Source organism: Crocodylus siamensis, chromosome 7 (assembly GCF_052110815.1).
Source record: "Crocodylus siamensis isolate JL-2025a chromosome 7, ASM5211081v1, whole genome shotgun sequence".
In the NCBI taxonomy this organism is placed as follows: domain Eukaryota; kingdom Metazoa; phylum Chordata; order Crocodylia; family Crocodylidae; genus Crocodylus; species Crocodylus siamensis.
The window spans coordinates 77,896,555-77,914,402 of NC_143401.1; the positions used below are offsets into that span (position 1 = coordinate 77,896,555).

The window sequence follows — 17,848 nt, forward strand, 5'->3', positions numbered from 1 at the left end:
CTAATGTAAGAAGCCAGAGATATAGGGTAATGCACCAGATCTATAACTAGACATGCTAAAATGAGATGCAGTAAGCCTAAAAGTGTCCATATTTGTAGTGTCAGGTATCCAAGTTGTAGCCATATTGGTCTAGAGGCAGAGCTTGTGGTAGAGATGATATCTTTTATTAAACCAACTAGATTTTTGCAAAAAAAATTCTTTAATTGTGAGCTTTAGGGCATAAACACCCTCCTACAGGCATAGGAGAAAAGATTATAAAGGTTCTCCTGGTTAGAAATGAAATTTCATATTTCACAGGAGAGTTGAAGGTGTGGTAAAAGCTCCTGTTTGGAACAGTTTATTTTATATGCAGATTAGGTTCAGAAATAGTCTGTTGGAATAGTCTGTTTACCTTGAAGTTGTTTAGTGGCAAGCAGGATGCAGAGTCATATTTCCTTTTCGTTACAGTGTTTCATATTTCACAGAGGAGTAAAAAGATTTTTTTTACAGTGTCATTGTCAGAGATCAGTATCTAGAGTCCTGTATGACAATTGTCAAGATTCTTTTACTTGAATCCAGGATTAGGTAAAAGGGTGGGAGAGAGGAGGAGCAGGGACCACAGGGTGGCGAGAGTTGGCAATGGACAGGCATAGGCGTGGGGCGGGGGGAATTGGACGACAGGGGCAGGGGCAGGGGCAGGAGATTGGAGAGGCAGGCTGCAGGGAAGAGCACAGGTTGGGGGAGGCAGGGAGTGCAGGTTTCCGACATAAAAGTCTGTGGGTAACTAGCAGACTGAGGGCACATAACCATTCAGTGTGGAAGGAATAATGTTTTGGAGGTCCAAAACAGGGTATCCATGAGACCCAAGAGTTGCAAAGGAAGGGTATTTCTGTATATTTCCCTCCTCTAATACCACCACCATCACAATATTAGTGTCATCTTTCCAAAAGTTAGTGTCAGTTCCACCTGTACATCATCCTATTGCTAATGCTAACCAGGCTTTTTGCTAGCTGGAAAGACACTGTGCATCTAGGTGGTATGTATTACTTGCACAAAGGAGTACTGAATGAAGTTTCAGTATAATACATCTATCTTAAAATGTTACACCACAGAAGCAGTTGGGAGTTTTAGGTTCATCTTCCTCTTCTTTGATGGTTGTCAGAATATAAATCTTAAATAAAATAAGTACTTATTGTGCCTATTAGTATTGTCTTAAGTTTAATGGTCCCAGCCAACTTGAATCCAAGTTGGTTTTTATATATACACTGACTGAAATGTACTGTTAGCTCTGTTATGAAATCCCTCTTGGTCTGATTGGCTGAGGGTTTCGTTTGCATAAAAACTGTATGGTTATTAATCCGTGTACTCTGGCTGGCTAAGGGCTATTAGCCACAATGCAGGGAGTTGAATAATCACTGTACAGCTGAGAAACAATTCAGCTAGAGGTCATAAGTGATGGGGAGTTAGGAGGACATTAACCTATAAGAACAGATTTGCATAATGGCTCTACCATTAAACATATCACCCCAGCTAATCCCAGATAATACATAAAAAAGAAATTCATTTAGAAGTCAAGTGAGGTTTGGGGGAGAGGACAAATTAAGAAGGGGGGGACGTATTTCTAAGTGGGGAAGAAGCGGCAGTGTGGGGACAAGTAAGACACAGAGAAGGATGGGCATAGGAAAAAGGCAGTGGAGCAGGGGATCAGATGTACATCCTGTGAACAGTGACAGATTGGAACAGAGAGATTTATAATGGTCAGAGTGCATTAGCTGAAAAGTCAAAGCTTATAACAGTATAAGAACTTAAGTATACTCCCTGATAACCTGGTCATAAGTACTTGGCTGCAGAATTTATTAGCACAGGACACAGCTGTTGCATCATATTCCAGTAAACAGAGTACCCTTAAGCTACTATTTAAATATTAATTAATAACATGTGACATTTTTTATCCTTCTGATGAGACAGGCACAGAAGTTAGGCAAAATGAATAATCTCTCACAGTTCCTGACTCATATGGATTCTTTAATGCTTCAGTCAGAATACAATTCAATCCTCCCAATTCTGGTCTCTAGTCTGTGCTGATTTATTTCTTAAAAGTGACTATATTGGGAATTAAAGTTTAATTCCCTGACTATCTCAGAGTATATTTACAGAGGTGAGCAAAACCCTTGAAAAATTTCTCTTGGGAGTTATTCCATACACCCACAGTGCAAACATAGCTCAAAAAAAATTAGTCATTCAATACCAGTGCCAAAAAAGAAGTTTAAACAACACAAAACTTCTATCCTGAAAAGTGTGAAAATCTTAGCATTGAGCCACTACATATTTCAAAAAGTCCTAGACTTGTTCTTTTTCATAAGCTAAATTTCAGACTTAAAATGAAAGCAATATAAAAATTAACATGAATGCCTAAGCAAGGCAATTACAAAGCTGCTGAATAATTTTGAAATATATCCGACTTCCCCAATCCTTTGGTTCTTAGCCAACGCCCGTGTACATTATGTGCCACTGATTCCAGAGGCAACCACTGGCCCATCTAATACTCAAGTCAAACTGGAGTCTAATTTCCTATTTTCACCACATCTCAGAGCCATATACTCTCCCACTTGGAGAGGGGAGTTGATTTCAGTACAAGGATGCCAGTCAGTTCAAGGATGGACTGTCTCTCACTTGGTGGGTAGTGCGGCAAAAAAACATGCTCAACCCATATGAGCCTCCTGGAAGGACACTGATAATACTGGGTCATTATCAAGCCTGGCAGGGTCAGACGAACTGTAATACCGTCTGGATTGCTCATTTCCATAAATAGCGCTCAATTAGAATTATTTGGTTGCAAAGGAGCTAAATGGAATTGATGCACCCATGCACAGAGGTTTTTATACACATTCAGTTGGTTCAGCTAAATTATGCAATAGAAATGAATTTGAACTGTACTGAATCGCAATGAATTCTGAGCATGTATTCCTGTATAAGCAATGGCATTTGTTGTGGATGCCAAATTTGTGAAATGGCCTCAGTCTAGCTCTCAAGTGGACCTCTAGCCAGAGGGCAGTCTCCATGATGACTTTTCAACAGCCGTTATAGATCAAGGGGCATCAGAAACCAGTCCTGGAAAGAAGTTAGCTGCTACAAGAGCAGCTTATGACTGGAAGCCATGCAACTGTGCAAGGCAAGAAGGAAATGCCCACAGAGGATGCTAGCAATGGAGGATGAACAGAGTATTTTTAGGAACAATAGTGAAGCTTGTACCAACTATAACACCAGATTCACACTAACACAAATATGGATGAGTTTACCATGTTGCAAAGCATCACATTCCTAAATAACATTATTAACCATTGGAGTTTAGCCTAATCTAATGTCAAATCATAAATCACTACCGCACGCTATCTACTCAAAAATTCCATCTGCGCAGTAGGCCTGCACAAGACTTAAGGAAGGCTGCATTTGGAGAGTGGGGAGGGAGAATCATTGTTATACTAATGATCGCTGTTCTCAGATTGGTACAGACCAATCACCTATAACGTTTTAAAGGTGGTGGTGGGGAGGAAGAGAACACTAAAAAAAACATGAAAGCAACCCAGTATTCACAACCAGATACAGATTTTGAACATTTCAGCCTCATGAGAATTTTCTAGAAAGATTTTACAGAGCATGACAAAAACAAATAATAATGTTCTTGACTATCACAGCGCTAGCAAAGCAACATATATCATTGCCTATAAATGAAAACCCTGTGCTTATAGTTATGAATATAATGCAAGCACAGCAGCACTGGGGACATATCTACACTAGAAACTTTTGCTGGTGTGATAATATTATTTAGGAATGTGTCGCTTTACAGCATCTTTATATATGGTCCAGTGTAGACCAAGTTATACAAGCATAAAAGTGATCCTTTTGGTAGTACAGCTCATTTGCTTCAAGAAACAAGTATGACAGACAATGGCATGTTGTTGTTTTGCCTGTGTAACATATGCCTTCACAAGGAGGGGTTTGCCAATATAGCTTTGTGGGGAAACCTTTCCTAGCGGTGACTAGATCTATATAACTGGGATGTGGAGAAGCATACATTTTAGCTTTTAAAACAGCCATGGGAAGGGCTGCTGCTTGGAAGCAGGCATCAGCTGTTACCTTGCAACTGTCACAGCCGTACAATCTTGTAGCAAAAGTGCCCTAACTGTGAACCTGGATGAAACGGGGTTAAAGCTGCAGTGTTTTTTCTATACTCACATCACTACAGGATCATACATATGGAACAGGTGCAGCATAACAACTTGTATAGGTGTCCTTGCCTAGAATTGTTAAGTCGGTACCAGTGGTGCCTGGACCTTTTAAGCATTCAAGCCAGACAAGTGGTCCCAGGTCTGTCCACAGGCCAGATCTGGTTCATGGGCCCAATCCAGCAAGCAGTGCTGACTCAGCCAGGGCCTGATTCAGCCATGCAGAAACAGCCCAGCTGGGGCTGATGCAGCTCTACAGGGTCTGGACCTGATGCAGCTGCACAGAAATGGCCTGGCTGTCTGCACTGGTGCCCAGCCAGGTCCCAGCTGGATTGGACCCTGGAGCCTGATCCTTTTGTGTGGGGCCAGCCTGGCCACAACTGAACCAGCTGCATGAAGCTTAGAAATTTAACAGTGGGGGAAGATGGCAGCGTTAATTACCACTACTCCCCCATCGCCAAATTTCTGATCACATGGGAAGATCTACAGGCTAGATTACATAGCTCAGTGGGTGGGATCTGGCCCACAGGGTAGGGGTTGAGCACCCCTGGTCTATAGCCATAATAGAATTGATTTCACTCTGACAAACGTGCATAATTAATTTTCCTCCAGTGGAGAGAGTGGGACAAGTGGCTTGACTTAAATTGCATGCTGAACTAAAAACACAGTTAGTCAGCCCAGTATCCTTTTCCAGGTGATAAACTACAGCATTCATCCAGTTACATTCCCTGACAGCCCTAGGATTCGAAACACAGTTCCAGGCACCGTAGGTTCACTATTTAATGCTTCTCTGGTAACAAGCAAAATGCATGTTCTTATTTAGCTGACTGCGAAGGTATCTACCTTAAGGTCCTTGTCCTACAAAGACATATTCCTAGAATTGTCTGTGATAATGCTCTTTAGAAATGTGATGCTTTACAGCATGCATGTGTGATGCCTAAATGTATGTACTGTAAATGGTTCCAATTGTACTAGTAACAGGAGCACGTTCTAAGTCTTTGAAAGATTAGGGCTTATGTTTTTGCTACTCACCTACAAAACCACTTCAAGAGCTAAAAGCTCTCCAAAACTGCCAATTTAAAAGGACTTCAAAAGCCCATTGCTTTAAAGCTAATTAAACAAGTTTGCTTAGAAGTGTTACAAAATACTTAGAATACTAAATGGTGAAAAGAAAGTAAATAGGGATTTATTAATTACTATCTTTCACAATACAAGAACTAGGTCACACAATGAAACTACTAAGTAATAAGTTTAAAACCAACAAAAGGAAGTTCCTTTTCACAAAGTATGTAATTCAAGTGTGGAACTCATTGCCACAAAATGTTGTGGAAGCTGACAGTTTAACCAGCTTCAAAAAAGGACTGGACAAATTCTTGGAGGAAAAGTACATCAGTAGCTATTGAGCATGGGAGTTTGGGATACAGCCTCTGACTCAGAATTCCCTAGACCTTAAATGCTGGAGGCTGCAAGTGAGAAGAACAGTGAAAAAACCCATGGTCATACCCACTTCTGCCTCCCTTTCCACATTACTCTCTGCCACTGCAACACAGGATACTGGGTAAAATGGAATTATGGTCTGACCAGTAACTAGCATCTCTTGTGTTCTTTTTTCTTATGTACCTTTAAATATTCAGAAAACAAGTTTGTTGACCCTGTTTGGTGCATTAATGCAACGTGCGTCTGGAACAGAGTCACTTCTATAAAAATCATGCCTCCAAGTAATATGATTAATATAAAGGATTCCCTACCTGAAAAGAGAGAGGGGTATCAGAAAACAGGAAAGCTATTTTTCCAAGGCCTTTGCAAACACATTGCATTTTTAGATAATGCTGAACAGCATATAAAACTAGACTTGATTTACCCTCCAAAGAGTGCTTAAAGACATTAGCAGAAATAGAATCTGGGTTTCATTTTCGTAGCTCAGTGGTCTCCCAGCTAGTAGCAACTCAAATTCAGCAAATCCAAGACAGGTTCTGTTCTCAGCTCTACATCTTTCCAATTAATTCCCTATCTATTTATGCATGTTGCATCACTTTCATATGAGAGGTTTGATCAGCCAGTGTCCAGACCTGCAAAAAGAAAAATAATACTACAGAAATATAGCTCTGAAGTTGTTAATTCTTCAGGGCAGGGACTGTGCCTTCCTTTAAAAAGATATATTCCCTAGTACATTAGGATGCTTCAGCACTATCAAACATAACAGTAATGTAAATACTGTGGGCTCCTAGAATGCCTGCTGACAGATGCATTAATTTTAGTTCTTCTGGAGCTGCAAGTGTCTCTCTGAATAAATACTGTATATTTTCACATTTACTTCACTACTTATTGTGATTGAGCTGAATAATAAATCAAATTTACTAACACTCAAGTCATTACTTTCCTTATTGCCTGTTAAAGAAAATAACTGACTTGCAAGGATTATACCCAATTACCTACAGGGCAATGTAAGGAGACTCAATTTTCCTCCAGCAAAGATGTTGTGAACATTTCCATCATCCCAACTAAAACCCAGAGCCTGGAAGTAAGTGAGAAATATAAAAAAAGAGGGTTTCTTTCAGTCAGGAAAGTCAGAATGAAGCACAAACAGAAAATAATTTATATGTTGAGATTATAATGGCAAATTCTTCTTTCTACCTGTATCTTCTAGTCTCTCAACCACTAGCGCCTCTTAGCCTCCACATCCAGTCTTTGCTCTAAGAAAACACTTTCTCTCTCTCTCTCTTTTAAAATGTTGGTTTTCATCCATTTTCTTTGCTGTTGAACCAAGCTGCAGAGCCAGTTCATGTGCCTCCCCTCCCACAGTTCTGTTCCCATGCTAAAGCGTGGTGGAATTTGGAATGACCAGGCTCCACTGCGCTGCAACACAACACATCTGATACAGAGCTTATCCAGGAGTACATCAGAAGACTGCTGGGCACCTAATAAGTCATAAAAAAGTCCAAATGAAATTGAGTACAACAAAGGAGCGAAATCAGGTATTCACTCACAGTGCTTCCTTGGCCATGGTTTAAAACACAAGAAGATTTTAGATTCACTGGCCTGCCTTGCAAGTTTACAGGCAATTCCAAGGTCAGAAAGCATTTCAGAATAAAGAGATAGAATGGACAGATCAACTCGGCAGAAGCTTGAAAAATGTTTTTTTAAATTGCAAAGACATAAAAATGTATACAAGTAAATAAAATAAAACTACCCAAGCTAACTTAGCTTGATGGCTATCTAGCCACAGGAGCCTGAGCTCAGAACAGGCTAATTTATCTTACTTCACAAGAGGGATTTACAGCCCATCTTGCACTCTAAGACATAACAGCAAAACCACTGCCCATTAGGTCAAAGTTTACTCGTGCTACCACAGCTTCCTCACCGCCAAATTTCCTAACCCATGGTGAGTTCCGTAGGCTGGATGCCAATTCTTCCCAGGCTGCATTTGGCCCGCAGGCTGGAGGTTGAGCACCTCTGCCCCAGAGTAAAGATGATTAATATCCTTGATAAAAATGTAAATTTCAAGAAATAATTTAAACTCCATCAACCATTCTATAAAACCATTCTGTTCAAACAGGTAATAAGTTCTCATATAAATACCATGTCTTAACCACCTCCAGCACTCTCTAGGTTTAAGGAAACATCTCCAGTCATTAGAGTAATTAATAGTTAAAGACAGGTAGTACAGCAAATACATCTTCTGAAGAAAAGGCTAGATATGTTCAGTACAAAAAAGTGAAATTTCTGAAGAGAGGTGATCCAGTCACTGTACAGCTTTTAAAAACTTCAAGGATATGTAAAGTTTTGCACAAGGTACTTGGAAATAATCTGTTAACTGTGTACAGTGGTACAATTTGAGGAGGACTAAGGCTCTGCTCAAGTTCAGTAGTCCTGAGTATTTTCCTTGCCCCCCTTTGCCCTCTCTCCCCCCCACCATCAGAAATCAGGGTGTACATGTTAAGGCTCTTTAAACACCAAATCCCTTTTGAAAACTTAATCCAACACAAAGAATATGTTGCCAAGAGAGAGAACTTTATAGCAAATTTAAGTCTGGAACTGATAATGCATTAAACAATCCGATGTCTTACAGAAATGTTTGGGGAAAAATAAGATGTTGCAATCAGATGACTGGCTAACCTAAAAGGGCACTCCCCAGTTCCCATTTAAGTGGGAATTTCAGTATCACACTGTAGTTATTACAAGTATGGCATTTTCTAGTCTAGGCTTAGTGCTTTAAACTAATTGACAAACCATTTCTGATTTAACTTTAAGTACACTCAATAATATCATTAACAAAGGAAATAGTAAATAGTGTGTATACTGTTTTTGAGTGTACTTATCAAAGATACATCTTTATTTTTAATGGACAGGTATTCTAATGATTGATATCTAATAATTACATGAATTCTCCTTGAAGAGCTTCAATACTCTGTGCCATTACATTTCTTTGAACACCATAATACTGCAAGTACGTGCCCAGTGTTCTAAACTGAGAGACAAGAAGTATGTTCAGGTCCACTCCCTCCCTTCCCCGGAAGTGTCACCACATCTCATCATTCTTTTCCCTTTTCCCCCCCACAAAGAAACCTTTCTGGCTTCTAACAGCTTTTAATTATGAGAGACCAAGAGCAGAAGAAATCAGAATTCAGGACAGAAGGAAGGGGAACCAGTCAGGATACACTAACACGTGACCTTGCCACCAGTGGTTTTACACAGCAGAGTCCCGTGAGCTGCATGTAGTGGCAGGGATCGGGGAAAGCAGCCAGCTGCATCGTGTAGGGCTCCCCCCACATGGTGCGCCAGTGCTGGGAGCTGCAGGTAAGCCCTGTACAACAGAGGCGTGATGGCCTGGGTCCGCTCCTCACTGCCACGTGCAGCTCCCAGAACTGGCCAGAGGCATACCGCCTGCACATGGCACAAATACCCTAAGGACCCACCACCTGCAGCTGCTGCCATCATCAGCGGTGGGGGCAGTACACCATGGAGGAACCATATGGGGGATTCCCTACACCCCCTGCTCTCCCTCACCCCACAAACCCCACCTACACCCTGCTCACTCCCCCCACACAAGCCACTCACATATACAATCCCCTACATCCCCCAAACACAGCCATGTCCCCTCAAAACCCCCCCACCCATATCCATACCCCGCCATACACACCCACCCACCCCTCCAATTGCACTCCACACACTCCCCACAGTATATAAGAGTAAGACTTTATTTTGAGCTATTATGCAATCACCGCCATAAACATTACACAAATGCACATAAATCCCAACAAAAATATATTTTGAAATAAAATTAAAATACTTTATGGTAGATATTTGACTTTTAGTATATGATTAGGTTTTTTTTTCCAGTTCCAAGATGGCAACCCCCCTCCCCAAAGGAGTACTTCAAGGGTAAGGAGCGGGACTTCTGGTGGCAAAGGTTAGGGGTTAATGGGTAGTACTTCCAGTCCAAAGATGGCAACCAGGGGGTGGGGCACCTGTCAAGGGGCAGGGCTACCATTGTGGTCCTTCACGCTCACCAAAATTCATTAAGCAGTCCTTCGGCCGAAATAATTGCCCACCCCTCCCGTAAGGGATAAACCAGTCCCTAAATTGCCAAGTGACTAGAAATTAGCCAGTTTCATAAGGAATTGTTCAAAGATGTAAGAGTCTTAACAAAAAATAAAACCCCAAAAACAAATAATAAAATTGAGATTTTAATTAACAGTGATAATAATTTCAAACTTACAGTTGCAACAGCAGCGAACTTGTCATCCTTGTATAGATACAGTACCCTGTATTACTACACATAACCTTTACTTTTTCTGTAAGATAATTTTCTCAAGGTTTCAGCAATTTGGTGTAAATGACCATGACATTTTAGCAATAATTTCTCAGTGACCACCTAGAATAGAAATTGGCAACCTTTGCCCCATGAACCAGAGTTTGCAACCCGACTTCTTGCTGTGGCCTGCAAGTCTCCACACCCTGCTCTGAGTTCTAGCCACTTGCACTTAATCCTCACTGCAGATAACCAGCCCCCCTGCAGCAAGGTAAGTGCAGGTCTGAGAAAGGAGGAAGGTGCCATGCAGGGGAGAAGCAGCTCAGTGCAGTTCTGCATAGCTGGACCATCCCAGGACAGGTGGGACCTCTTTGCAGTCCAGTGACCAAAGCTTGCTGACTCCTGACCTATTGGGGCTGGTGATGATGGAAAGAAAAGAAAACAACAGAATACTGCCACTTGGGTACAATATTGATTATATAGTGCTTCATTAAGGGCTTTCCTTCTGCTAAAATGCTGAATGGTAAGAGGTCTGCAGATCAGACCTTGCTCTATATGCCTTTAATTAAAAACTTTATAGAAGTTTGATACAGGTACTCTGGGGCTCAAATCAGAAAGTTTGGGAACTACAGGATTAGTGTACATGTCCAGCCAAAATCTGGCAAATATTCATCTTTGGAGTGAAGTTTATATTCAGACAACAATACTGCCTACTTTCTGAACTAGGTCACAGCAGCTATCACTTATGAGCCAGCGCAAATAAAACCTTTACCAATTCAGTAGTACAGCTTTTTATGATGTACTGTGAAATGTTACTACGCAATCTCTTGGGTGGAAAACTAAATATATCCTAACTCTTCATTTAGGAGACTCTTGTTTCTAAAGTTAGAAAACTTACATGTCATGAGAGAAAGATATTGAGCCATCCCACTAACAGACGACAGGCAAATATTCTATTAATTACCAGTAAAAAACAGCAGGTTCCCTGAAAGCAATACTACCAGAATCAGTTAACTACCCTATGAAGAAAAAGAACTTTACCAAAAGCCTAGTTCTGTTCCTAAATTTTGAACCCAGAAGATTTAAACTTAAGATTTAAAACGTTCTTATCCGTGAAGAGTGGGTATTACTAATACTACTGCATTTAATACAAATCTTTTCACACTGCTGTCTCTAAAGTGCTTTAAAAATTATATACAAGAAACTGTCCCTAGCTTATAGATGAAAACAAGTTGCGACTTGCCCTGTTATTGTTATCATTACCATAGCACATAATAGCACAAGGCATGGCTTCAGATTCTGCTGGGATACGTTGTGCACCAAATAGCTAATGAACTAAGTAGTTAAGTCAAAGCCACGGATAGGCTGCTTGCAGACATTTAAAACAAAACAAACAAACAAAAAAGAAGAAATAGGAAAGCCTGAGAATGGTGACAGATGGGATAAACTGTTCTGAGAAAGAAAACAGCAAAAAAAGTTCAGGAATGGAAGAGTTTGGCAACTGTGAGAATTCCCAACTTTCAGATATCACCATGTATTCACCAACATTAAATGAAGATTTCTGAACTGTTAAGTAATAGTTATTTTCCAGTTCAGAACTAGGCCTACAGAATAACTTGAGCAATATGTTCTACATTAATATTTTATATTATACTAGTTGAGCCTTTTGAAGCACAATATGGTATTAAAGTTTTAATTTAAGTAAACAAAAATTATGTCCCCACACAGCACAACATTGGGCTGTGCACGCATACATTAGCTACTGCATGGCCACAATCTGCACAGCACTCCAGCCAAGTTAAAAGTCAGAAGACCTAACTGGGCCATATGGAGAACCACATTAATGCAGGTATACCATTTATGATATCCAAACTAGGTCCACAGCTTCTCTATGACACTGCATTGTGTCACTGAAGTATATCCTATGGCACAGTATTTTCCATTCAGGTTTCTTTACTTTTGCCCATCAGTGAGAGGAAAGGCAAACTCTAGTAATTAGTTTTTCTTCCAAAAAATTTACTGTATGAATTAAATATCAGTTAATTTTATCATTCCTGGTATTACCATGGAAAACAAGGTAAGGGAAATTATTAAATTAAAAAGATTTCAAAGTGACATTTAAAGGGAAAAAAAAAAAGCTATTGACAGTCTGAAAATTTACCTTTACTTCAACAAGTGTAAGCACAAGTTATGCAGCTTTTCCTCAAACATATTATTACTATAAAATACAACTGGAACTGAAAAAAAGGTGGGGTGATTTTCTAGTTTAAAAGTCATTTTCCAGGTAGAAAAAAATACTTTTCATGATGCAAAATATTGTATTAAAAACAAACAGGAGTTTATTTTAAAAGATTTTCTGCCCACGTGCAGGGTAGAGCACCTATCAATACAAATGATCACTAAAGTTTTACCCATTCAAATCAAACAGAAATCCTACTCCTATAAATGTAATGCACTTTGTCTCTGGTGTGAGAAGTGCTTTCAGAAAAGTCTCCCAAGCCCTTCACAACAACGTAATATGGAGAGTAGACAAGTAATAGAAGTATAAATGCTGTATTTACTTGGTTTTTTAATTCTGTCATTCTGCCACAATCCTTCATCCACTTCCAGAGAAAATTCCCAAATAAGTACACATTTATATCTTCCAGAGATATACAATTCTAACTACTGCTAGCAGAGTCTCTGTGGTTTGCAGAAGTTTCTGAGAAGATTGCGTAGGAAAGCATAGAGACAGAATTGCTGTGTCTGTAATAATTGCACAGTAATGTATCACTTGGGTGCAACCAAAAACACGGTCTAAAAGCTGACATTCACATAATATGGTTTGCTTAAAGCTTTCTACAGAAACATCTACAGAAGTAGACTTTACATGAATTATTGCATTCCCCCCCAATGATTAATACACTTTCTTTGTATTTTTCAAAATTCCCCTCACTTTCATATTATAAACCTATGGTGAAAAACACTAATTCTGGAAGCATATTCTGAAAGACAGTTAGCTTTCACGCTCAACACTAAAATGGAAATAGAATGCTGAACTTTTGGTTGCTACAAATAGCAACAATAGTGGACAGAAACCAAGGCTACAACAGTCATGTGTAATGACCTCATGTTCTTATCTTTGTAGGCTTTCGTATCGGACCGGGCAAGACACAGCTAACTGTGACACATGCAGGAACAGTGCATGTATTATCTATAGGTAGGTTAAAAATTATAATATTCCCAAGTTTTACTGAGTGAAAGCCATGATTTTATCCACTGATGCTGGATCAGATGGTAGCCACTATTACAGATTGTGATTTCAAACAGCTGAAAGTAGTGCAAGACGACCAGGAAATTAGTCTTCATTTCACTATAAAATTCCATGAATAATATATATTTAGAGATTAAAGTAGTGCACAGAACACAGGTAATCCATGAATTAGCCAGATTCTTTGCACCTTTGCTTTGCAAGTTTCACTTGTTTTTTTTAAGCAACATTCTAGTAACCTCAAAGGTTTTGCATAATCTGCATCTTGAACCACCTTAAAAAACCCTCATATAGTCTTATGTCTGGATCTTTGTACAGGAAAAAGGGGGAAGGCATGCACGTACTGGAACAGGTTTGATTCCACTACATATAATGACAGGGCAGGTATCCACTTGCATTTGATTCAGTCTGCACAAAAGGCTCCTTAAAAGTTGCCACAGAAAGAACTGCGGGAGTAGAGAGAATGGGATCTGTCCAGGGGATCAGATATTAATCTACCATTAATAATCACTACATCTCTGGAGCCAGGAGAGGCAGCAGTAGCAGTGTCTGTGGAGTGGTGTTTCAGAGACTCCAGGCCCCTATGAATTGCCCCCATCTGCACCCTTCAGCAGGCAGCACACTGCTGCAGAGCTCATATTCTGAACTTTTTCAAGTTTTTTCCACTGAATGTCCAGGTATAAAAGGTCCTTGCAACACATGCAGTCAGATCACTAACACTTGCATACTATGGTTATGCCACTTTGAACATGAGTAGGGCATCTAGGCAACCACCCCAGGTGCCAAATTTGGGGGAGAGAGAAAACCGAAAAAAGAAACTCCCAGCTGCTGCCATAATTGGACTCATGCTGGTTGTGCCACAGCAGCTGGAAGTTGCCACTTCCCCTGCATTTGACAGCTGCCCAGGGCATCCAGCTACCACTCGTCATACCTCTGAGTGGTAACACCTGCTCCTAAACTTCTACTGATGCAAGTCACAAGATTAAAAGCACAACAAAAGATATACCTAGTAGCAACTGTTTGAAATGCAAACTCATTTCTTAACTAAATGCCTGCCTTATTATATGAATGTTTATCGGACTTGCCATCATGAAGGTGAGTTAATATTCCCCCCAGGCAACTAGTAAGCAAACTTTCTATAGAAAGAGTTATATGAGATTTTACAAATTTCTGAACAAAAGCCATGAAATATGCATTACATATTATGTAAAATGTGTTAGAGGGAAAAAACAAAAACCCTGCACTTTTAATGGCTGCCACTTTAGATTTACTTCCGAGCAGAATAATTCTACACTTAATGTATCATTCATGAGTCTTTTATGTACGTATAAAGATTATTATTATTATTCATATTTCCTAAGTTTAAGATTTATTGATAAAAATAGATCATTGTATGCGATGTCACCGTCACCTCTCTTATGTCAAGCTGTATCAAGCAGTAGTAGCAGTAGGTTTCATTTTTAAATAGCTGAGGATAACGAGCTTTTCTATATTATGTGATCCAGCAAAGTGTTTCAGATAGCTTTACATATCTATCAGTCATTGCTGCATGAGGATTTGTAAAGAAGCATTTGAGAGAAAACTTAGAGAACATCATAATCAGATACAAATGCACGTGTTTACCTGGAAAAATGATGCTCCTCAAGCAAGACTTCTGCATGTCTAGAACCATAGCTGATAGAATACAGGATGAAAGTGTAAATGACAAATCTTGCTTGCCTACCATGAATTGTGTCACTAAATTCATTAGTATAAACTATTGACTTTTTTTTACATACATCTATGCATACTTTATGTGAACTGTCCCATCAACAAAGGTAGCTTGTCACATACATCAAGTTAAACATTTGGCTGCTTTGGTTGAGACCTGTGCGAATAAAATGAGCAGGATTTTGCCCAGAGTCACTGGATCACTTGTCAGATGGGCACTGACCAGTTGATTGAACTCAAGTGTTCTAATAAAAAAATCTACCGTTAATAAATACCAAGTCAGAATTTGTTACAGCAGTAATGTTTCCAAGTTCCTTACAAAGCTGGATCTGTTCCATCGCTAGAAATCAATCAGTGAGCATGAAGTATAAACATACTCTTCATGTCTCTCAAAAGTAACTCGTAGGGCCCTTGAATGTTAAACTGTGTAAAATATTCTGGAATAACTGCATGCACAGCTCACTTTCTGCAGGCTATCCTATTTTTTTGCTGAAAAGATTAAAGCTAATCTATTTTATATCAAAGTGCTTCAACAGTCGATAACTGACTGAGCTATGTCATACTTTTCATCCCATGTTTTAGACTGACAACCTAATTATTCTTATCCCACTACAGTATAGTCTAAAAAAAAAAAAAAAATCCTGGGTGTCTTTATGTTTCAGGTCAGATGAATGAACAGAATGGCTTTAAATTACACTGCTGCCTAAAAAACTCCTTTTTTCTCTTGTCCGAAAAGCTTGGGAAATACATTTGAAAATTATTTCAGATTCAAGGACCATGGTTCACAAGAATACATACCACAAGTCCATTAATTTTATCGCATTTTTTTTTACCCACCTTGCTCAGCTTTGCAGAGAAATAGGGACTTAGGAATGATGGTATCTGAAGCAGGGATGCAACAATCTATTTATTCCTCCTCGAAAGCGAGGACAGAAGAGGAGAAACAATAACTAGCTCAGCTACAGTTGTCTCTGGTCAACTCCACAGGAAAGAAAGATACACACCATTCCTTTCCTAAGGTAGACTGCAAAGTAACAATCAAACCTTACATTATTAAAAGCTCAGGCTCTGCTTCAACTAGCTACAAAAAATATAAGTAGAAACAAATTAAAGAGCTATGTTGATTTCCAATAGGCTGTTCTTATAGCACAGTTCTTCAGCTGCATAAAGAACTGCTGAAAACCAAATTACAGATGGTAAATGGGAAATTTCTGCCTCTTGTAGAACAGTAACAGTTTGTAGGGTATTACAGTAATGGGATACCGTATGTACTCTAATCCAGGATAAGGTTTCTTTCTCCATTCAACATGGACAGGGGACCCTCATCTTGGATTCAAATACCGGCCTGGGGCGGGTACATGCTATGGCTCCACTTATGGCCTCAAACCAGGCCTAGGTCTGAGCCTAGGCCAACTGCTGCTGCCTGCCCTGGCAGGTCCAGAGCTGCCACCACCACTGATATTTGCCTGGGCTAGGGCCACTGTCTGGCTGAAGCCAGGGTCACAGCTGCTGCCACTGCCCAGCCAGGGCCAGGGCCAGAGCCACAATGTGCTCAGTGCCTCAGACCAGAGCTGAAGCCAGAATTTCCACCAGCTACCGCAGGGGAGGCAGCTGGTGGAAGAGGAAAATGGTTAAGGAGTAGGTGGGGCAATCAGCGTGGGGCAGAGGGAGGCCTGCAAGGGATATGGGTCCAACTGCCTGCTCCCTCCATCGCTTACCTCCATACCGCATGCCCATCCCCACCCTCCGCCACCATTACCCCTGCTGCAGCAGTGCAGGGGAAGAATTTAAAGGTGACCTTCCAATAATTAGATTCTATACATGGAAACTTATAACAAATGTATAACTTTCCATGTGTTGGGGGTTGTTTTAAAGTAATCTTGGATTCAAGTAAATAAAGACTGGTTTAGAGCAGAGTAGTCGGCAGCCACTAGAATTGACAGCTAAAACTCCTCTTCCTACTGAAAGGTTCTAGTCTTAGATAACAGACATCTGGGGCATCACAATAGATAGAAAGAAGTGTTTTTATAATAAAATGACAGGCTAATTACTCTTAAGTGGACTCAACATAAAAAGGCTTATCCAGCCCCATTGCAATAAATGCCAGCCATACCACTGACTTCAGTGGAAGAAGGTGGGTCAGGTCCATATTTTGTACCGAACTTGCAAGTGTGGACTTGCAAACCTACCTTAAGTATCCTAAATCCCTGTAATACAGGAAACTAACATTTTACCACTGAAGTCAGCCAGTTGCAGGTTGTCCCTTTCACTTTTAAGCTATTAAATTGATAACTAAAACTAATACTGAAATTTATGTTAAAAACATTTCACCACATTTGACACTAGCAGCACTACAGTTAAAGTGGCTCAATACTTTCCATTACAGTGGTTCCTTGTAACCTGAAAAATTCAGCCAAAACATTTCCAAATTGGCAATGCTGGGCATCTAACACAAGGTAAATTTTAATGAAAATTTTCAGCAAAAAACAGCTCATCCCCCTTTACAGAACCAGACTAGGTAAAAATATGTTAAGGGCAGGACAACTGGAACAGGGATCTTGCTCAGAACCACACAAGGCAAGAAGCAGACTGGAAGACTAAGATCAGATCAATACCTTGGAGGAAGGAAAGGAAATTTATGAAAAGAGGAGACCAAAGCAACATACCTTGTTTACAAAGATTTAAGGCTGACCTTAGGGTTTTCTGTTCTCCCGGACTATTAAAATAAGCGACACTGAAATCTCTAAAAACAGGAGAAGAGCTAAGGTGCTTGCTAACACAACATTAATTCTGCCTTCTCTGAGTGATGAGCTGATGCATGAACACATCATATAGGCAAACACACACTCTCCGTATAGTATAGATTTGTCCAACTTCTTAGTGGATGGGGCTGCACTAGAAACCAGAGTCCTACTGCAACAGACATACAGG

The 17,848-nt window shown here is 40.0% G+C and overlaps 2 protein-coding genes across 4 annotated transcripts in view; one reads left to right on the forward strand and one right to left on the reverse strand.

The window, feature by feature from the left end:
• Window positions 1-17,848, reverse strand: part of DOCK1 (dedicator of cytokinesis 1) — a 553,358-nt gene that overhangs the window by 329,847 nt on the left and 205,663 nt on the right. The window lies entirely within an intron of this gene.
• Window positions 1-17,848, forward strand: part of INSYN2A (inhibitory synaptic factor 2A) — a 71,126-nt gene that overhangs the window by 29,244 nt on the left and 24,034 nt on the right. Inside the window, exon 3 of one of the 2 annotated variants that reach the window (XM_090058393.1) lies at window positions 13,085-13,156. The exons of the other annotated variant lie outside the window; for it this stretch is intronic. Within the exon in view, the coding sequence (XP_089914519.1) occupies window positions 13,085-13,156 (72 nt within the window). The remainder of the gene's footprint in view (window positions 1-13,084; window positions 13,157-17,848) is intronic. 2 annotated transcript variants of the gene reach the window in all.